Raw genomic sequence first — 18,344 nt, forward strand, 5'->3', positions numbered from 1 at the left:
CTCAGGGCGCACCCGGGATGGGCTCCCTTCACCGAGGGAGAAATGCTGGAATCTTTCCCAGGGGCAAGACCCCCCGGCCCATCTGTGTGACTCCCGTTCACTCCAGCAGGCTGAACTGCCAGGCCCCCCCGCCCCCCACTGACAAGCCAGCCACCCTGGGCTGGGTCCTCACTTCACAAGAGAAGTAAGTCAAGGGCAACCTTGAGACTTAGCCAATTCAGTCTGCTCACTTTTCACAAATAATAAACTGTAGGCCCAGAGAGGGAGTGACTGGCCCAAAGTCACATAGCTACTTGGTGTCAAGGCAAGACGGGAACTCATCCCCTGACTTCAGCTCAGGACTCTCAGGGAAAGTCCAACTCTTCTGTCACATGTCATTGCTAAAGGCCTGCAGAGTGCTAGGCGGGGAGGCACATGGCTCTGGGGAGTGGGTGGGGCTCAGGCATCTCCTAGGATAGACCTCCTCCCCAACACAGGCCTGGCCTCTAAAATTCCCACCTCTGTGGTGCTGCAGAGGGCCGGGTACCCAGCGCCCACACAACACCTTCCTTGAACAGCCGGCGCTGGGAGGACGTCCTCATGCTAATCCTAGGCACCTAGGGGCATGCCTCCTGCTCCTTTATTTTGTAAGACAGAAGTCAGTTCTCCAGACTCCCCACCCACCCACAGCCTCCCTTCGCCAGGCCTGGGCAGCCCCCAATCTAGGAAGGCACCCCCTTCCCAGGCTCAGGTGCCACCACTAGGCTTATTCTCCCGGCCCTGCCAGGGTGAGGGTGGGCTCCTCACCAGCCACCATATCCATGTCAGGCAGAGTCGGGGAGGGTTCCAGAGGCGTTAAGGGTGGGAAGGTGGGCATGGCTCCAGGCAGCGGCGTGTAGGACACCTGCAGGACCAGCGAGGCCTGGAACAGATGGAGGTGAGAGGGCAATAGGTTAATGTGTTGGCCTCCGACCACCACCCTCCAGCATCCTTCCTGTTCCTTTATCCCTGTTCCTTTCCTCCAAACCAGGAATGGAGTCTGGTTTGCAAGAGACGGCAGCAAAGCCACCCTCAGGGGCCCATCAACATAGTCACATGGTTCAGAGCACTGAATCTGGAATCAAGTTCCACCACTCAGAAGCTGGGTGACTTTGGCAAGATCTGAAATGTCTCTGAGCCTCAGTTTCCTCATCTATAAAATGGGGGTAGTGATGGCAATAGCACTTTCGGCATAGGGTCAAATGAGGATTAAATTAGTGAATTGAATGTCTAGCAAGCTTCTATAAATGAATCAGCGATTGAACTTCACCTGCAGGATTTTTCAACTCTCAGCTTAGGCCCATCTTCAGAAAAAAAGCTCCCTTGGCCACTTTGCTCAGTTAAGGGTCTTCCCCTGATTGTCCACAGACAGCTCAGCCTCTCTCTGCTCAGGCCCCAGATAGCACTGAAAGGATGAGGCCCTCTTTCCTCCCAGAAGCAACCCCCAGATGCTCTGGCTTTGACCAGCGAAGTGGGGAGTGACCCATCATGCCATTCACATGGACGGGGGAAGGCTGCCTTGGGCTCCCACCCCATCCAAGCCCACCAGGAGACCTACACCCTTCAAAGGGCCTGAAGGAAAGGTACAGCCACAGCAGGTTCTCCAACCTTACTGCTCCCAGGCCAGTGGAGGCCTGACCAAGCCTTCCCTGGTCCAGCAGGCCTCCTGGGGCAGCCTTTTAATCCATGAAAATGAGAAAAACTCCAAAGCATGAAAGTTTCAAAAATAACAAAAAACTTAAAAAAAAATGTAAAAGAAAATAAATTGCATAATCCCACCATTATTCACATTTTGATATAATTCTCTCCAATCTTTTCAAATGAATAATGTTCAGCTCTGCTATACATAGAATATTTTTCTTTTACTTCATATGAGACAATAAGCATTTCCCCCAAATTTTGATAAACCCTTTATAAACATAACTGTTAATGATACATAATATCTTCTGAGCAACTCAGTGTAATTCACTAGGCAGCTATCTCTGCTGAGTAATGTTAGGGATGTCCGGAAACCCTCGGAGTGAATCTTGGTCCTGAGATGGAAGGCACTCACAGTCCTGGGTGTATCCAGCTCCGGAGCTTGAACACTTTAGGCTGGGGCCTGGACTTGGGCAGCCAGGCTAAGGGAGGGCAGGGCGGGGGTGTGTGTGGTGGGTGAGGAAGGGTGCTCAGAGCACTGAGGAAGGACGCTGGACCCAGGTCGCCATCCCAGGAGACCTAGTAGGAGACCCAGCAAGGCAATGAGACCCTTAAGTCCCAGATCCAAGGCACCGACCTAACGGCCGTGCAGGTTCCTAAATCACCACCAGGTGTCGCCACTTGAGCTGCCAGCGCGCCCCCAACCCCAAGCTCCAGCGACATAAAGAACAGCCGCTCAGGCGGCGGCAGATAACCAGACCTGCCCACAGCCACACCCATCTCCCTGAGACTCCAATTCAGGTCTGGGGTGGGCCTGGGAAGCTGCGCTTTTCTACACTTCATTCAAAGGCAATTTGGGCTCTTCGGAGCAGTAACGAATTCTAGGGTTAGGCCAGAGAAAGTAGATGACCCAGGAACATCTTTTTTGTGCCAGAAAACAAGGAGGTATTCAAAGAACTATAGAAACATACCAAAAGGACACAGAAACCTTTTGACATGTTTTGTTATCAAGCGTTTCCACAGGCTAAATCTGGGACAATTTAAACATGAAAAAAAAATGATGATGGTAACAGACTAAACCTTTGAATAAAATAGGAATATATCAACCCATATAGAAATAAATGAATAAATACGACAGGAGGACACTTTTCCTTATAGTGGAATGCCAGATGATTAATGCAGAAAAAAATTAACAATTGATTTAAGATATCACCATTTAGCAAGCATCAAAGCAACAATCCAACCAAGAAATAATAGTGAGTGTTAAACCTGCTGGATAAACATTAGATACGGAACAAAGTATTTAGAGTCACAAAGCACCTTCCCCCTTTCCCCAAATCCTTACTTATTAGGGGAACGAATGCATGATTGGCGGAGAAACCCAGCAAATGCCAGGTGATCAAATGATCCAGGGTAATCACACAGAAATGAAACAAATCAAAATCGCGCCACTCTAGGACATGATGGGAGCAGCACAGCATTGCGGTGTTCTATTCCTGCCAAAGATGAACAATCTACATCTAATTGCAGGTAGATTCTTTACCAGCTGAGCCACAAGGGAAGTCCAAGAATACTAGAGTGGGTAGCTTATCCCTTCTCCAACGGATCTTCCTGACCCAGGAATAGAACTGGGATCTCCTGCATTGCAGGTGGATTCTTTACCAACTGAGCTATCGGGGAAGCCCAGTCAAGAGGAAACAGCAGGCAAATATGAACAGGAGGACATTCTACAGGACAACTGGCCTGGACTCCCCAAAGTCTCGAGGTGACAAGGTTATAAAAGTCAGACTGAGGAACTCTCCCAGGGGGGTGGAGACTAGAAGAAATGGAAACAACTAACAATACATGATCCTTAATTGGATCCTTTTGTTATAAAGGGCACTGTTGATAAAACTAATAAAACTTGAATGAGAATCTGTGGGTTCAATGGTAGTGTCATGTCAACATTAATTTCCTCATTTTGAAGGTTTCATTGTGGTTATGTAGGAGAAAGTCCTTAATCAGAGAAAATACATACTAAATTCAGGATGAGGAGTCAGGAGATGGAATCAAATGGCTTAGAACAAAATATTCTTTCAACTACTCTTGCAGCTTTTTGCTGAATCTTACATTATGTTAAAATAGAAGGTTCTGAAAATCTGAGAAATTTTCTTCTGCTATAGCCATGGGAATCTCATTTAGCAGAGATGAATGAAGCCCCCCTAACACGTGGTGGCTGAGGGCTTCTGACCCTAGCACCAGATTCCTTTGAAGAACACCCCTTCCTGTTTCTCAGGGCTCACCTTGCCCAGCCACCACCCTTCACCACCCGGGGGCTTCCTGTGTATCATCTCTGGGCAGAAGTGGAGCCATGTGAGTGTAACTGCTCCACGCTGTGGGCTGGGTGCTATTAGCACCGAGGCTCAGAGAGGAACAGTAGCCTCTGAATCCCAAGACCATCCAAGTAACCCCTCCCCTCCTGGAGTTTCCTGAGCATCAGATCTCCGCACTGAGAGCCCCCACCAACCTCCTGAAGACTTAGCAACATGCCAGTGGCTCCAGGCATGTGAACAGACCTCGGGCACAAAGCCAGTTCCATCTTTTACATGCCCATCAAGGAGCAACAGGAACATTCCTTACAGCTTCCAAGGATCTAGAGCCCAGGATCTAGAACAGATCTCACAGCAGGGGGCAAGATCCAGGGTCCACTGCTTCATGCCCAGGGCTGGTTAATTCTGGAGACCTCTAGCTCTATTAAGAGTTAAAGGAAATGGGGCCTGTCTGTGGGCCTCATTCAGGGTCAGGACCTCCCACCCTCACTGGGACATAATATCTCATAGCCTGTCCCCTTCTCCAGACATAACCAGAGCTGAGATTCTCTTTCTGTGGGATATATGTGAGCCCCATGCTCTCCCAGACAGTGACCTTGGCCCACAGCCCCCAGTAGGACCCTCTTTAAGGCCCTCGATATCAAGGCACTCCGTCTGCCAGCCCCGTCCCTCAGCTCCTCAGCCCCAGCACCACCACGCATGCATCCTGTCACAAGGCCATTATCAGTCAGCCGTGTGTCCATCAAAGCGTGCTGCCCTGGAGCAGGTAACCTCAGTCACCCATATCTGCCACCTGGGGCTCACAGTCAACAATACCACAGAATTCTGGAAGGTCCTGTCTGGCCCCCAGGCTAAGAGGGTCCAGGAAACCAGGACACCAGGAAAGGCAAAAAGACAGACAACCCCATCAGATCATCCTGCAGGTTATCGGCCCCAGCTCCCGGGTCCTTCACCTGCCCTGCCACAGTCAGCCCCACTGCTCACCACCTCCTTCCTGGGCCACAGCTCGCCAACACTGAGCTTAGGTAGATCAGCCCCAGACCCACCCAGCCCCACTGCTCCCAACACACCTCACGCGCCTGGATCACATTTACCTTTCCCTCAGACAACACCCAGAAGCCGGCAGGCGGGTCAGATGTGGTCCTGAGCTGAGGCAGGGGTGGTTGGCGGCATCTTCAGTCACTTGAAGGATACCCAGGGATTCACCAAAGCACCTCAGTGCTTGCTCCCAACACACAGGGCCCACCTGGCTCCTGGCCAGTGGTTTCCACGTGAAACCACTAGGTTTCCTGTGCTCATCTCACCCAGCAGGCTTCTCTTTCTCATCAGACTCTAGCTTTTAAGGCTGAGGAGCTGCTGACATGGTTTTCATAGTGTATCATCCATGCCCTCAGTAAGCTGCTCTCGAAACACGTTTATGAGTATGTTGCTTTCCTTCATGTGCGTCCAGCGCCCTCGTGGGCCTGGAGACTCCCCCAGGACAAGGGCAGTGTTCTCCACTTCAGGCTAGAGGCGTCTGGGTAAAGTTGGCATCTTCTCATGGCAGGCAGCCCCGTGTGCCACATCGGGAGGGACTTGGGTGAGAATGATAGGCAGGTGGAGCCAACAGGCCAGCCCACTGCAGACCCCCCTCCTCCTCCTCAGTCTTGCAGGGTTTCCTAAGGATCCCACAGTCAGCATCACAATCTCCCACCACACCATCAGCAGCTTCCTTTGGCCCTCTGAGGTCATCTGAGCTACAGCTAACAGGATGCCCGCCGAGCTCTGCCCGCCAGACTCAGCCCAGAAAGCGGCCTCAGAAAATGGCCAGTGAGAATCCACAGCTCCGGACAGGGCTCTCTGTCCCTCCGAGCAAATCCCCTGCTGTGTGTCCTCCTGATTGCCGTGCAACCAGCCCCAGGCGCCAGGCCCCAGGTGGGGAGTCCCAGCTCAGAGGGTCTCGGGACCTGCCTGGGGCTGCAGTGGAACTCAGCCCTATCACAGGGGCTACAGGTTGGTCCCGGGCCCTCTCCACAGGCCAGAGCCACCTCCTGGGCTGAAGGGAAGGAGGTCCCAGGCTATACTGTGATTTATAAGACATGTATTGATTGAGTCATTGAGATGACCAAAGTATATTTTTCATATATAGTTGGTCTTTGTCCACATTTCCTGGCTTACAGCTCCCCAAGCTCTTGGAATTGCCTAAGTGTTGAGAGTGACAAAGGTATCTCGTGTTATGTTAACGCAGTGACTTCTGCACCTCATCTGAGGATGGAGCTGATTGCCAGGAGGACCAAACCTGTGACTGGAGGGTGGTAACTTCAGTCCTGCCCCTAACCTCCAAGGATGAGAGAGGGGCTGGAGGTTGAATCAATCACTGATGGCCACTGATTTAATCAATCATGCCTATGCGATGAAACCCCAAAAGGATGTGATTCAGGGAGCTTCTGGGTGGAGACTGGGGGGCATGGCGCTCCTGGAGAGACCATGAAGCTCTTTGCTCTTCCCCAGACCTTGCCCTGTATGTCTCTTCTGTCTGGCTATTCCTTAGATATATCCTTTTATAATAAACCCATAATCTAGCAAGTAAAATGTTTCCCTGAGTTCTGTAAGCCACTCTAGCAAATTCACTGAGCCTGAGAAGGAGGTCCTGGGAACCTCTGATCTATAGCCAGTTGGTTAGAAGCACAGGTAACAGCCTGGGCTTGCCACTAGTATCTGAAAGGGGGCGGGGGGCAGGATGAGCCTGTAACCCATGGGATCCGCTGCTATAGCCAGGTAGATGGTGTCAGAATTGAGTTGAATCATCGCTACCCAGCTGGTATCCGGGCATTGCTGATTGGCATGGAGAAGCCTCCACACACACACACATTGGAGGTGGGTCCAGGAACCTAGTTTATCCCACCTCCCGGAGCCCATGTTCCACTCCCACCCGTCACCTTCTGGTTCTCACACCCCTTCTTGGAGACATGGTCTGGGACGGAGTGGCAAGCTCTGCGGACAGCCAGGAGTCCCAGCCCAGAGAAGAGAAGGCAGTCAGCCCCCTGCTGCTGCTTGGGAAGTGCAGACAGTGCAGGAACACAGTGATAGGAGGAGAGATGAGGCAGCCGGGGAGTCACAGCCAGGCTCAGCCCCATGGTCGGGTGTCTCAGGGGCTGGGTGGGCCTTTGAGCTTGGAGGGGAGCAGGGGCAGGAAGGCTGGCAGGAAACACCAATGTCACAGATGCACAGAGGGTGTGAGAGAAGAGAGGTTTGAGCAGCTCAGTCATGAAGCGAAAGACTCTGGTTGGAGGCATTGGGGGCCTGACACACGGCAAAATAGGCAACCCCCATCCCTGAGAGCAGGAGAAAAGCACCAAGCAGATCCCCTGACTCCAAACACCTGTGTCCCCTGCTGCCTCGATGCCCTCCTTGACTCCTCCGTCAGTGCTCTGCGTCTCCGGAGCCTGCCCTGGCCATCTTCAGGATCCCCGGAAGGGGCAGCTCAGAAGTCTCAGAAGTCCTAGAGCTCTTCCTAAAGAGCTCCAAGGGAGGACAAAAGGGATTCAGCCGGTGATACATCCTGCATGAACCAGAATGTTCTACCAGTGAGCACTGTCTGAGAAAGGGATGGGTTCTCTAAGAGACATTTCCCCATCAGAGAAGAATCCCAGCCTTGAGGAGCCTGAGAGGTCGGGGAAAACTCCAGCATCAGAAGGGCAGTGACCCCAGAGTCCACTCAAGTCCCTTTAACCACTGAGAGTCAGGAGACACACCCCCTGATCCGTGTCCCCACCTGGACACCAATTCACCGTGTGACTTCACTCACTCTCTTCCTTTGGCTCCCAGTTCCAAGCAGTGCTTCCACTCTCTAGAGCTCTGCCCAGACCGGCCACTTCCTGACTCACCAAGCCAGCCAAGAGCCACCAACCTCACACACACACACACACACACACACACACACACAACGGCAAGGTGACCACACTCTGAGAGACTCCCCAGGACCCCACTGAGAGGAAGTATTTCCAAATTGATACTCCCCAGTGTGTCCTGGGAGGTGGGGCTGACCCAGAGGGAAGGTCAGGAATTCTACTGACCATGAAGAAAGGACCCCGCAGGGTATATTTAGCTCACTAAAAATAACGGAAGGCTGGGGATGAGGGCTGGGAATTGTCTGGGAGGGCTAGAACGCTGGGAAGGCTGGGGGAGGAGCAGGAAGAACAATGGAGGAAGGGAAGGGGGTCTGACAGGTCCCAGCGGGCAGGGGAGGGGGATGTCTTCCTCCCTCCCGCTGTGATCTATGACCCAGATGACTCAGCTATTCCAGACCCGGAGAAGGGCCTGGATGGTAAGGAAGGACTACCAGGAAGCTTGGGAAGGCATCAGGTTTCCAGTGAAACACCAGTCCCAGGAGGTGACCGGGGGCAGACTGGTGTGAGGCAAGGCTAGCTTGAGCCCTGCTGGGGGGCCCAGCTCCCACTTCTGCCCCTCCCATCCGAGCCACCCCTGAGCCCCTGCTGAGCACCTGGAGCTTCAATCAGGGTGGGCTAGGCCTGGGTGCTGGAGGCTGGACCTTGACACATGGCTGGGGTCGGAGAGCAAGGCCTCTGACAGAAACCGGCCGGATACCGAGGCCAGTGGACACTTACCCCTGTGGGCTGCTTCTTGGTGTCCAGCAGTGGGGCATTGAAGCTGGCAGACAGGCTGGGGGTGGCGAGGACTTCCCGGAGGGGGATGTTGGCTTCCCCCAGGAACCTGAGGAGAGAGAAAAGCAGAAAGTAAAAAGCAGACAAATGCACCCAGTTCTTCTTCCGGATACCCTTCACCACTGACTTCACTCAGACAACCCATGGACAGGCTGATCTGCCTAGAACACCTAGGAACCCTCAAGACTTCCCTGGCAGTCTGCCGCAGTTACCCCATCACCAGGCCTGGAGGGCCAGGCCCCTCTCCGGGCACCAGAAGAGTAAGAGACACGTTCCTTTCCCCCAAGGTCAACTTTGACCCCTTCTGCCCCTCCCCAGAGGCCCAACCTCACCACCCCATGTGCCTGGGTTGTCCTGCCTGTCAGACCTAAACAGCCCCCAGAGCAGCCTCTCCTGGGAGCACGTCTGCATTCTCCTCTCCCTCCGCAGCTCTCCTGACCTGCCACTACACAGACCTACCCAGTGTCCCTGAGCTGGGCCAGCAATGAGGGTGAAGGGAAAACACACAGACCCTCCTGTCTTCAGGGGCGGGGAGAAAGGAAAGTTGGGGCAGGGAAGTCTGCCCCACTCCCAAAGAGGCCCAGAACTATCACCCACACACGCGAGGCCATATCTGACCAAGGGGAGAGGGCCCATAAAAGGATGGTCTCTTAGGAAAGAGAAGGTCGTCACTTGATGACCAGCAAAGGGACCCTTCAAAGGGGGCCAAGGGAAAAGGTTGTGTCTCTAAGCCAAAAAGTGAGCAACATGTGTTCTGCAGCAGTGAGGGAATCAGAGCAGCAAGTGGCCTCTGTCAGTCAGAAGTGTGGCTGTGTCTGCATCGAACGTGGGCATGATTCCTGCACCTTACTGTCAGGACGTGAGCAACGACCAGTCACAGACGTACTTTCATCATTTGCTTCATAATTTTTTTCCTGGTGGATAAATAGCACACCTGTTATCTGGGACCTCCATTTTTCTGGTGTCTATAATAACTGATTTGAATATGAATTTTTATGACTTAACGAAATAAAACTTCCATCTTGACCTAATTAACTAATTGTTAAAACTGGCTATTCACAATGATGCAGCACTTCACATTCACTACTACCATCAAGAAACAGAAATCAGAGAAGGGAGACACGTACATGGATGGCTGAGTCCCTTCGCTGTCCGCCTGAAACTACCACAACATTGTTAATCGGCTATACTTCAATATAAAATAAAAAGTTAAAAAAAAAAGAAACAGAAAACAACAAATGTTGGCAAGGATGTTGAGAACCTGAAACCCTTGTGTTGAGAAATTGAAATACTGGTTGGAATGGAAAACGATGCAGCAACTATGGAAAACAGCATGGTAGTTCCTCAAAAGGTTAAACATAGAATTACCATATGATTTAGCAGTCCTCTTCTGAGTAAATACCCAAAAGAATTTAAATCAGGGACTCAAAGAGATACTTGTACACCCAAGTTCATAACAGCATTATTCACAACTGCCAAAAGGTGGAAGCAACCCAAGTGTGTAACAATAGATGAATAGATAAATAAAACATAGTAAATGTCCACAACGGAATATTATTGAATCTTAAAGAGGAGGAAAGTTCTGACACTTGCTACAACATGGATGAACCTTGGAGATATTATGCCAAGTGAAATAAGACAGACACAAAAAGACAAATATTGTATGGTGACCTAGAGTGGTTAAATTCATAGGGACAGAAAGCAGGTTAGCAGTTATGTGGGGTGGGGGATGAGGAAAGAGGGAGTTATTATTTAGGGGGTACAGAGTTTCAAACTGAGGAAGATGAAAAGTTCTGGAGATAGATAATGGCAATGGCCGCACAAATTGTAAATGTACTTAACACCACTGAACATCAAAATGGTTAGGTGGTAAGTTTTGTTATGTATGTTTTATCATGATAAAAATAAATTTAAAAAACTAGCTGTTGATTTAAAAAACTAGCTGTTTGTGTAAGTTTCTCAGCAATAAAATTCCTTTATCTCCATCCCTCTTGGAACCAGCAGACTCTTAGTTGCTTTGCAAGTTCCTCTGTTAGCAAGGCAATAACCTGACACATACATGCGTGTGCACATGCTAAATAGCTTCAGTTGTGTCTGACCCTTTGTGAACCTATGGACTGTAGCCCGCCAGGCTCCTCTGTCCATGGGATTCTCCAGGCGAGAATACTGGAATGGGTTGCCATGCCCTCCTGCAGGGGATCTTCCCAACTCAAGGATCAAATCCACAACTCCTGCAGTTCCTGCATCGCAGGTGGATTCTTTACCACTGAGCCACCAGGAAAGCCCAGCCTGATATTTATTCAAGACCAATTTTTCTAACATTTCTTTACAGAAGAGGCTGTAAAAAAAGAAAACCACAGGCTCAAAATGGTGTCACTCATGCTAAAGCCCATAGTACAAAACCTAGATTTAATTATGGGTCTAATTGCAGTTTCAACTTTTCCCAGAAATGTAACCTTAATAGGCCAGTCTGGAATATTCTGGTCAAGCACGAAAATGGACATCTGTTATGTGGGCCCACTCCACCCCTCTCCCACCCCAGCCAGTGGAAGATGAGGTAATCAGCATGATAAACCCTTGCCTGATCCCTTCTCAACTCCCAAAAAGTTGATGTCCTGGCTTTAAAATAACCCTTTATTTTCTTTAGTTAATATCTTCTTGCCCCACCTGCCTTCTGCCTATAAAACTTTCCATTTTGTACAACCCCTTGGAGCACCTTTCCAGTTGCTCTAAATTCATGAGTCATGAAAGTGAAAGAATTAGACAGTCATGTCTGACTCTTTGAAACACCATGAACTATAGCCTCCCGGGCTCCTCTGTCTGTGGAATTCTCCACACAAGAACACTGGAGTGGGTAGCCATTACCTTCTCCAGGGGATCTTCCTGACCCAGGGATGAAAGCCAGGTCTCCTGCGTTGCAGGTGGACTCTTTATCATCTGAGCCACCAAAGAAGCCCGGTCAATTCATGAGTTATTGAATAGAACCAATTAGATCTTCAGATTTACTTGGTTCAATTTTGTGTTTCTACAGAGCTAAAGGGAGAGGTGTTTGCTAATATTCATTCCAGAGTTCTAAAACCACTCAGGATGCTAGGAAGCACATTTTCTAGAATTCAGACTGGTTTCGTTAGGGGAACCACTGACTGAAACCGACTACCCTGGCCAGGCCTGATAGTAACCACTCGGCACGCGTTATCTTACAAAACAGGAGGTCCCGGTAAGGAACACCACCAACCAGAAGAATTAGAGAAAAGTCAAAAGAAGAGAGGAGATGCCAGTCCGTATGTCCTACCAGCCTCCCAGGATCCCTCTCATCGGACTCCACCTTGGCTGAATGATGCAAACGTCACCAGCAGGAAGGACCCCGGTCAGACTGATTAGCCAGAGACACCAGGGAAAAACCCGAGCGTGAGCCACGTGGCAGAGCTGTTCTCCTGGGCCCCCTCACCCCGCTGCTCTCCACCCAGGAGCCCTTCCCAATAGAATCTCTTGCTTTGTCAGCACGTGTCTCCTGGGACACTTCATTTCCACGTGTTAGACAAGAGCCCACTATTGGGTGCTGGAGGCGGTCCCCCTTCCTGCAGCAGTTTGTCTTATACTCCTTTGCAGAGCAGAGCAGGCTTGTGCCATAGCTCACTAAGGCAGGCCTCCTGGAGTGTCTCCATCCCAGAGTCAGCAAGGGGAAGGCCCCTGTCGCCAGTGTGTTGACTGAACTGTTCTCACAACCAGAGCAATGCCGAGAACACCAGGGAGTAAGTGTAGAAAACCAGGAATCCATGCTGAAAGCAGACAGGGCAGTGGTCCCTGGGAGACAGAGAACAAAGAATGGCTTTCTTGACATACCAGAAGCCATCTGGGGCGTAAGTCATTTGATGATCTAAGCCTGGCCACAGTCCTTGTCTTTGAACAGGTCTCAGTAATAATGATCTTAGGAAAACACAAGGACAAGCTTACCAGGTGAAAGTAAAAATAACAAAAATAAATCAATTGTAAAGACTCCCAGTTCTATTTCAATGGTAAAGACTAGTTTAATGCACATTATTGAGCTGTTTTGCAGAATTTAAATACCACCCCTGGGCCCTCATGGCAAAGAATTCACCTGCCAAGCAGGAGACAAGTTTGATCCCTGCGTCAGAAAGATCCCCTGGAGAAGGAAATGGCAATCCACTCCAGTATTCCTCCTTGAGAAATTTCGTGGACAGAGGAGCCTGGCAGGCTACCGTCCATGGGGTTGCAAAAGAGTCAGACACAACATAGAGATTAAATAACAGCAACAACTGGGTCAGCTAGAATATAAGGGATAACGATGTTGACCTTTTCTGACCCTCAGCCCTTCAATCAACTAAAACTTGGACTCTGCCTACTGCCCAGACCCTTTCATGAATATGCATATACCCTTAAGCTTAAAACTTCCCCAATTCTGCTGTTTGGGGAGACACTGCTTTGGGAAACGTTCCCTATGTTCTCCTTACTTGCTGCAAGAAATAAATCCTTCCTTCTCCCTATCTTTGACTCGGTTGTGTCTTTTGGCTCGATACCCACTAAGAGGCGAACCCAGTTTCTGGGTAACAATGTGACACTGGAAATCTAGGTCAGCAGAAAGGAGGGACTTGCTTGAGCAGGCAGATGGCAGATGGCGGACCCTGCCTTAGAACTTGTGAAATAGAGTCGGTATTGCTAACAGAGCTCTATAAGGTGGAGTTGGAAGGTCATCAATGAAGTGTGATTCATATATGGCTCAGCCTGGATTTAATATGACCTTTTGACCTGATGAAGTCATCCAGAAGACCTGCCAGAAACCAAGATATTTATGGGACCTTTACCCTAAAATAACTCGTGAGAGTCTACCCATCTATCAGACCCCGACCCTGAAACAACTTGTAATACTTAAAGCACAAATATTGTCAAAGTCAATCACAACTCTCTCTAGGCAACTTTTAACAACCTCCAGGCTTTTTGTCTTTATAAGCCCTTCTTTCTCCCAATACTTTCACAGGTACCTGAATTTGTGTCTCCCATATTACATTTTTTTTAATGTTTATCTATTTATTTTTGGCAATGCTGGGTCTTCGCTGCTGCTCAGCTTTTCTCTAGTTGTGGCTTTTTTCTAGTTGCGGTGACCAGGGGCTACTTCCTAGTTGTGGGGCACTGGCCCAAGGGTGGAGGACACGGGCTTCAGTAGTTGTGCCCCCCAGGCTCTAAAGCACAGGCTCAGTAGTTGTGACTACAGACTTAGTTGTCCCAAGGCATGTGGGATCTTCCCAGATCAGGGATCCAACCCTGTGTCCCCTGCATTGGCAGGCGGATTCCTTACCACTGAGCCACCAGGGAAGCCCCCTGAAATGCAATTCTTAAAATCCCAAATAAACTACTTTCTTATTTGCAGCCTCGTGCACTATTTTCTGGTTGACAAATTTGGTCCCCAGATTCCCAGGGCTTCAGGGTGGGCAGGGGAGCGGATGGCTGGCGGGCCTGGCGGTGCAACCTGGGAGTGGCAGCCGGAGCGCAGCGGATTGCTGAGCACAGAGCAGCCCACCCTCCTCTGCCTCCCTCGCCGCCCGTCCAGCCCTCCCCCCGGGAGAATTCCCGGACGCAGGGCGGGAACAATGGGAGGAAATGCAGGAGGAAGCGGCGACTCCACCCCTGCCAGCCCGGGGAACAGGCACCTCCACGGCCTGCTCCTTGGACTGCTTGTTATTTCCTCCCTTCAACGTCTTTCTGGGTCATAAAATACCCCCACCTCCCAGCCCTGCATAGGCCCTTGGGTCAGCCCTTCCGAGGGGCTGGGCGGCTTCACAGGCCCCCATTCCGCCAGGAGGAAAGACTGGAGGCAGGATGCCCGTCCCTAAGCCTAAGGAGCTGGCTGTGGGGTCAAGATGCGAGAAAGGCAGAGCGTCCTCTGAGTGGGTGGAAGAAGGAGAGAAGAGGGACAGTCTGAGGCTGACGGAGATGGAAAAACCCTGATGGGCCACTCTTCATTCATTCATTTCATTCATTCATGTCTATTCAGGGGGATCAGACCTGGGAGGATGCAGACCCTTGAGGAGACTCAACCCATCCTGAGATCAAGACTGAGACACAGAACTTAGGGCACCCAGCCTTCTGCATAAGAGGGATGCTGCACACTCGGTGGGTACCAACCTTTAGTGGCAGGTAGGACTCAGCACAAATGAGGCAAGCATGGCCCTGGGGGCCTGGGAGCCAGCTCTGAGTGTGTATGGAGCCTGGTAAGCTGGAATAAAAGCCTGTGAGCCTTGCCCCCCACCCTCCACTCTGCACAGCCTACTGACAGAAAAATGCGCTGCCCAGCCTCTCCAGACCCCGTCATCCCTCTTGGCTGTGCTGTGTTCTGAAGCCACTGTAATGTGAGGGCACAAGTTTGGGGGCCGAAAGAGCTGCTGCCATCCCAAAGACAGAAAGCGAGGTCAGCAATCAGCATGGAGGAGGGAGGGGAAGGTCAAAGCAGCTTCCATGTTGACTGGCATACTTTTCCTCATGCAAGAAGAACTCATTCAAACTCATCACCCAGGCAGGATACTGTCCCGCCAGGAATGGGAGGTGGCGACCTCCAAGTCTGAGCCTTAAGTGGGAGAGTAAGAATTAAGGTGGCCAAGTAAGTTGATTTTAACAAAGCACAAAGAAATCAAAACAATTTTATTTTAAAACATCTGGCCACATACGGGAAAAGAATCTTAAAGAGTAGATATATGTAGTGGATGACTCACTATGCAGTGCATTTGAAACTAGCACAACACTGTAAATCAACTATACTCCAATAAAAGTTAAAATAAATAAGTAAATAAATAAAACAGTGGGCCATTTTACATCATTGTTTATAAGAACAAAACACAGGAGGCAACCCAAATGTCAAGCATAGAAGATGAGTAAGTTTAGACATACAACAGAATACTATGTTGTTATTTATTGTTCAGTCACTAAGTCATGTCCGACTCTTTGTGACCCCATGGACTGTAGCATGCCAGGCTTCCCTGTCCTTCACTATCTACAGCTATAAAAATAATGGGAATATTACACTGTAGATTTATAATGTATGGAAATTCTTCAAGATACATTGTTAAGCATATGGATCAATGGAACAGAATATAGACAGCCCAGAAATAAACCCACACCCCTATGGTCAATTAATATTTGACAAAGGAGGCAAGAATAAACAATGGGAAAAAAGACTGTCTCTTCAGCAAGTGGTGTTGGCAAAGTTGAACAGCCACATGTACATCAGTGACTTTAGAACACACCCTCTCACCACAAAAATAAACTCAAAATGGCTTAAAGACATAAGATGTGATACCACCCAAGTCCTAGAAGAGATCAAAGGCAAAACTCTCTCTGACATAAATCATGCCAATGTTTTCTTAGGTCAGTCTCCCAAGGAAATGGAAATAAAAACAAAAGTAAACAAATGGGACCTAGTCAAACTTACAAGCTTTTGCACATTATGGGAAACAATAAAATGAAAAGACAAACTGCAGAATGGGGAAAATATTTACAAACAGCATAACCAACAGTGCTTAATTTCCAGAATACACATACAGTTCACACAATTCAACAACAAAAAAGCAAACAACCCAATTGATAAATGGGCAGACGACCTAAACAGACATTTCTCAAAAAAAGAAATACAGATGGCCAGTAGGCACATGGCCTACTGAAATGAAACATGAAAAGATGTTCAGCATTGCTAATTACTAGAGAAATGCAAATCAAAACTACAGCGAGGTACCACCTCACATCAGTCAGAATGGTTATCATTAAAAAATCTACAAATAAATGATGGAGAGAGTGTGGAGAAAAGGGAAATCTCCTACATTGTTGGTAGGAATGTACACTGGTATAGCCACTGTGGAAAACAGTATGGAGGTACCTCAGAAAACTGAAAACAGAATTACGCTGTGTGATTATACAGATAATACAGATTACTGCATGATCTAGCAAGCCCACTCCTGGACATATATCCAGACAAAACAGTAATTCAAAAAGATACATGCACCTTTTTGTTCATAGCAGCAGTATTCACAATAACCAAGACATGGACACAACCTAAATGTCCATCAACAGATAAATGGGTAAAGAAGACGTGGTACAAATACACATGTAATACTACTAAGCCATAAAAACTGAAATAATGCCATCTCACAGCAACATGGATGCAACTAGAGATTTTCACACTAAGTGAAGTAGGTCAGAGAAAGAATGACAAATACCATGTAATGTCACTTATATGTGGAATCTAAACGATGATGCAAATGAACCTCTCTATGAAGTAGAATCATGGACATAGAGAACAGATTGGTGGTTGTTAAGTGGGGGAGGGATGGGGGGTGGGTCGAATGGGAGGCTGGGGTTAGTAGATGTAAGCTTTTATATATAGAATGGATAAACAACAAGGTCCTACTATATAGCACAGAGAATTATATTCAATATCCTATGATAATCATAATGGAAAAGAATATTTTAGAAAAACAGAATATGTGTGTGTGTGTGTGTATAGATATAAAATATATATACATGTAAAGCTGAATCACTTTGCTGCACAGGAGAAATTAACACAACATTGTAAATCACCTATACTTCAATTTTTTAAAAATATTGTTTTTTTTTTAAAAACATACATTGTTAAGTGAAAAACCAAGTTCAAAAAAGTGTGTATAATATGCTACCTATTACTTAGAGTAGTCAGAAAGTCTAATGCTGGTTGCCAGAGGCTGGAGGGAGGGGACAATGGGAAGTTATTGTTTACTGGGTATAGAGCTTTAGTTTTATAGATGAAAAGAGTTACAGGGATGGATGGTGGTGATGGTTACACAACAATGCAAATGTATTTAATATCATTAAACTATATATACACTTAAAAATGGTTAAGATGGTAATTGTTATATCTTCAGTTCAGTTCAGTCGCTCAGTCGCATCCAACTCTTTGCGATCCCATGAACCGCAGCACACCAGGCCTCCCTGTCCATCACCAACTCCCGGAGTTTACTCAAACTCATGTCCATCCAGTTGGTGATGCCATCCAGCCATTTCATTCTCTGTTGCCCCCTTCTCCTCCTGCCCTCAATCTTTCCCAGCATCAGGGTCTTTTTGAATGAGTCAGCTCCTCGCATCAGGTAGCCTAAAGTATTGGAGTTTCAGCTTCAACATCAGTCCTTCCAATGAACACCCAGGACTGATCTCCTTTAGGATGGACTGGGTGGATCTCCTTGCAGTCCAAGGGACTCTCAAGAGTCTTCTTCAACACCACAGTTCAAAAGCATCAATTCTTCAGTGCTCAGCTTTCTTTATAGTCCAACTCTCATCCATACATGACTACTGGAAAAACCATAGCCTTGACTAGACGGTAATGTTTCTACTTTTTAATATGCTGTCTAGGTTGGTCATAACTTTCCTTTCAAGGAGTAAGCGTCTTTTAATTTCATGGCTGCAATCACCATCTGCAGTGATTTTGGAGCTCCAAAAAATAAAGTCTGACACTATTTCCCCATCTATTTGCCATGAAGTGATGGGACTGGATGCCATGATCTTAGTTTTCTGAATGTTGAGCTTTAAGCCAACCTTTTCACTCTCCTCTTTCACTTTCATCAAGAGGCTCTTTAGTTCTTCACTTTCTGCCATAAGGGTGGTGTCATCTGCGTATCTGAGGTTATTGATATTTCTCCCGGCAATCTTGATTCCAGCTTGTGCTTCTTCCAGCCCAGCA

The 18,344-nt window shown here is 48.5% G+C and overlaps 1 protein-coding gene across 21 annotated transcripts in view; it reads right to left on the reverse strand.

Moving 5' to 3' along the window:
- DYSF (dysferlin) overlaps positions 1-18,344 on the reverse strand; it is a 220,530-nt gene that overhangs the window by 162,623 nt on the left and 39,563 nt on the right. For all 21 annotated transcript variants that reach the window (XM_043468215.1, XM_043468211.1, XM_043468220.1 and 18 more), the window contains exons 4-5: positions 8,573-8,678; positions 787-901 (exon numbers count right to left, since the gene is read on the reverse strand). In XM_043468215.1, coding sequence (XP_043324150.1) covers positions 787-901; positions 8,573-8,678 — 221 coding nt within the window. The remainder of the gene's footprint in view (positions 1-786; positions 902-8,572; positions 8,679-18,344) is intronic.

Source organism: Cervus canadensis, chromosome 5 (genome assembly GCF_019320065.1).
Source record: "Cervus canadensis isolate Bull #8, Minnesota chromosome 5, ASM1932006v1, whole genome shotgun sequence".
Taxonomy (NCBI): domain Eukaryota; kingdom Metazoa; phylum Chordata; class Mammalia; order Artiodactyla; family Cervidae; genus Cervus; species Cervus canadensis.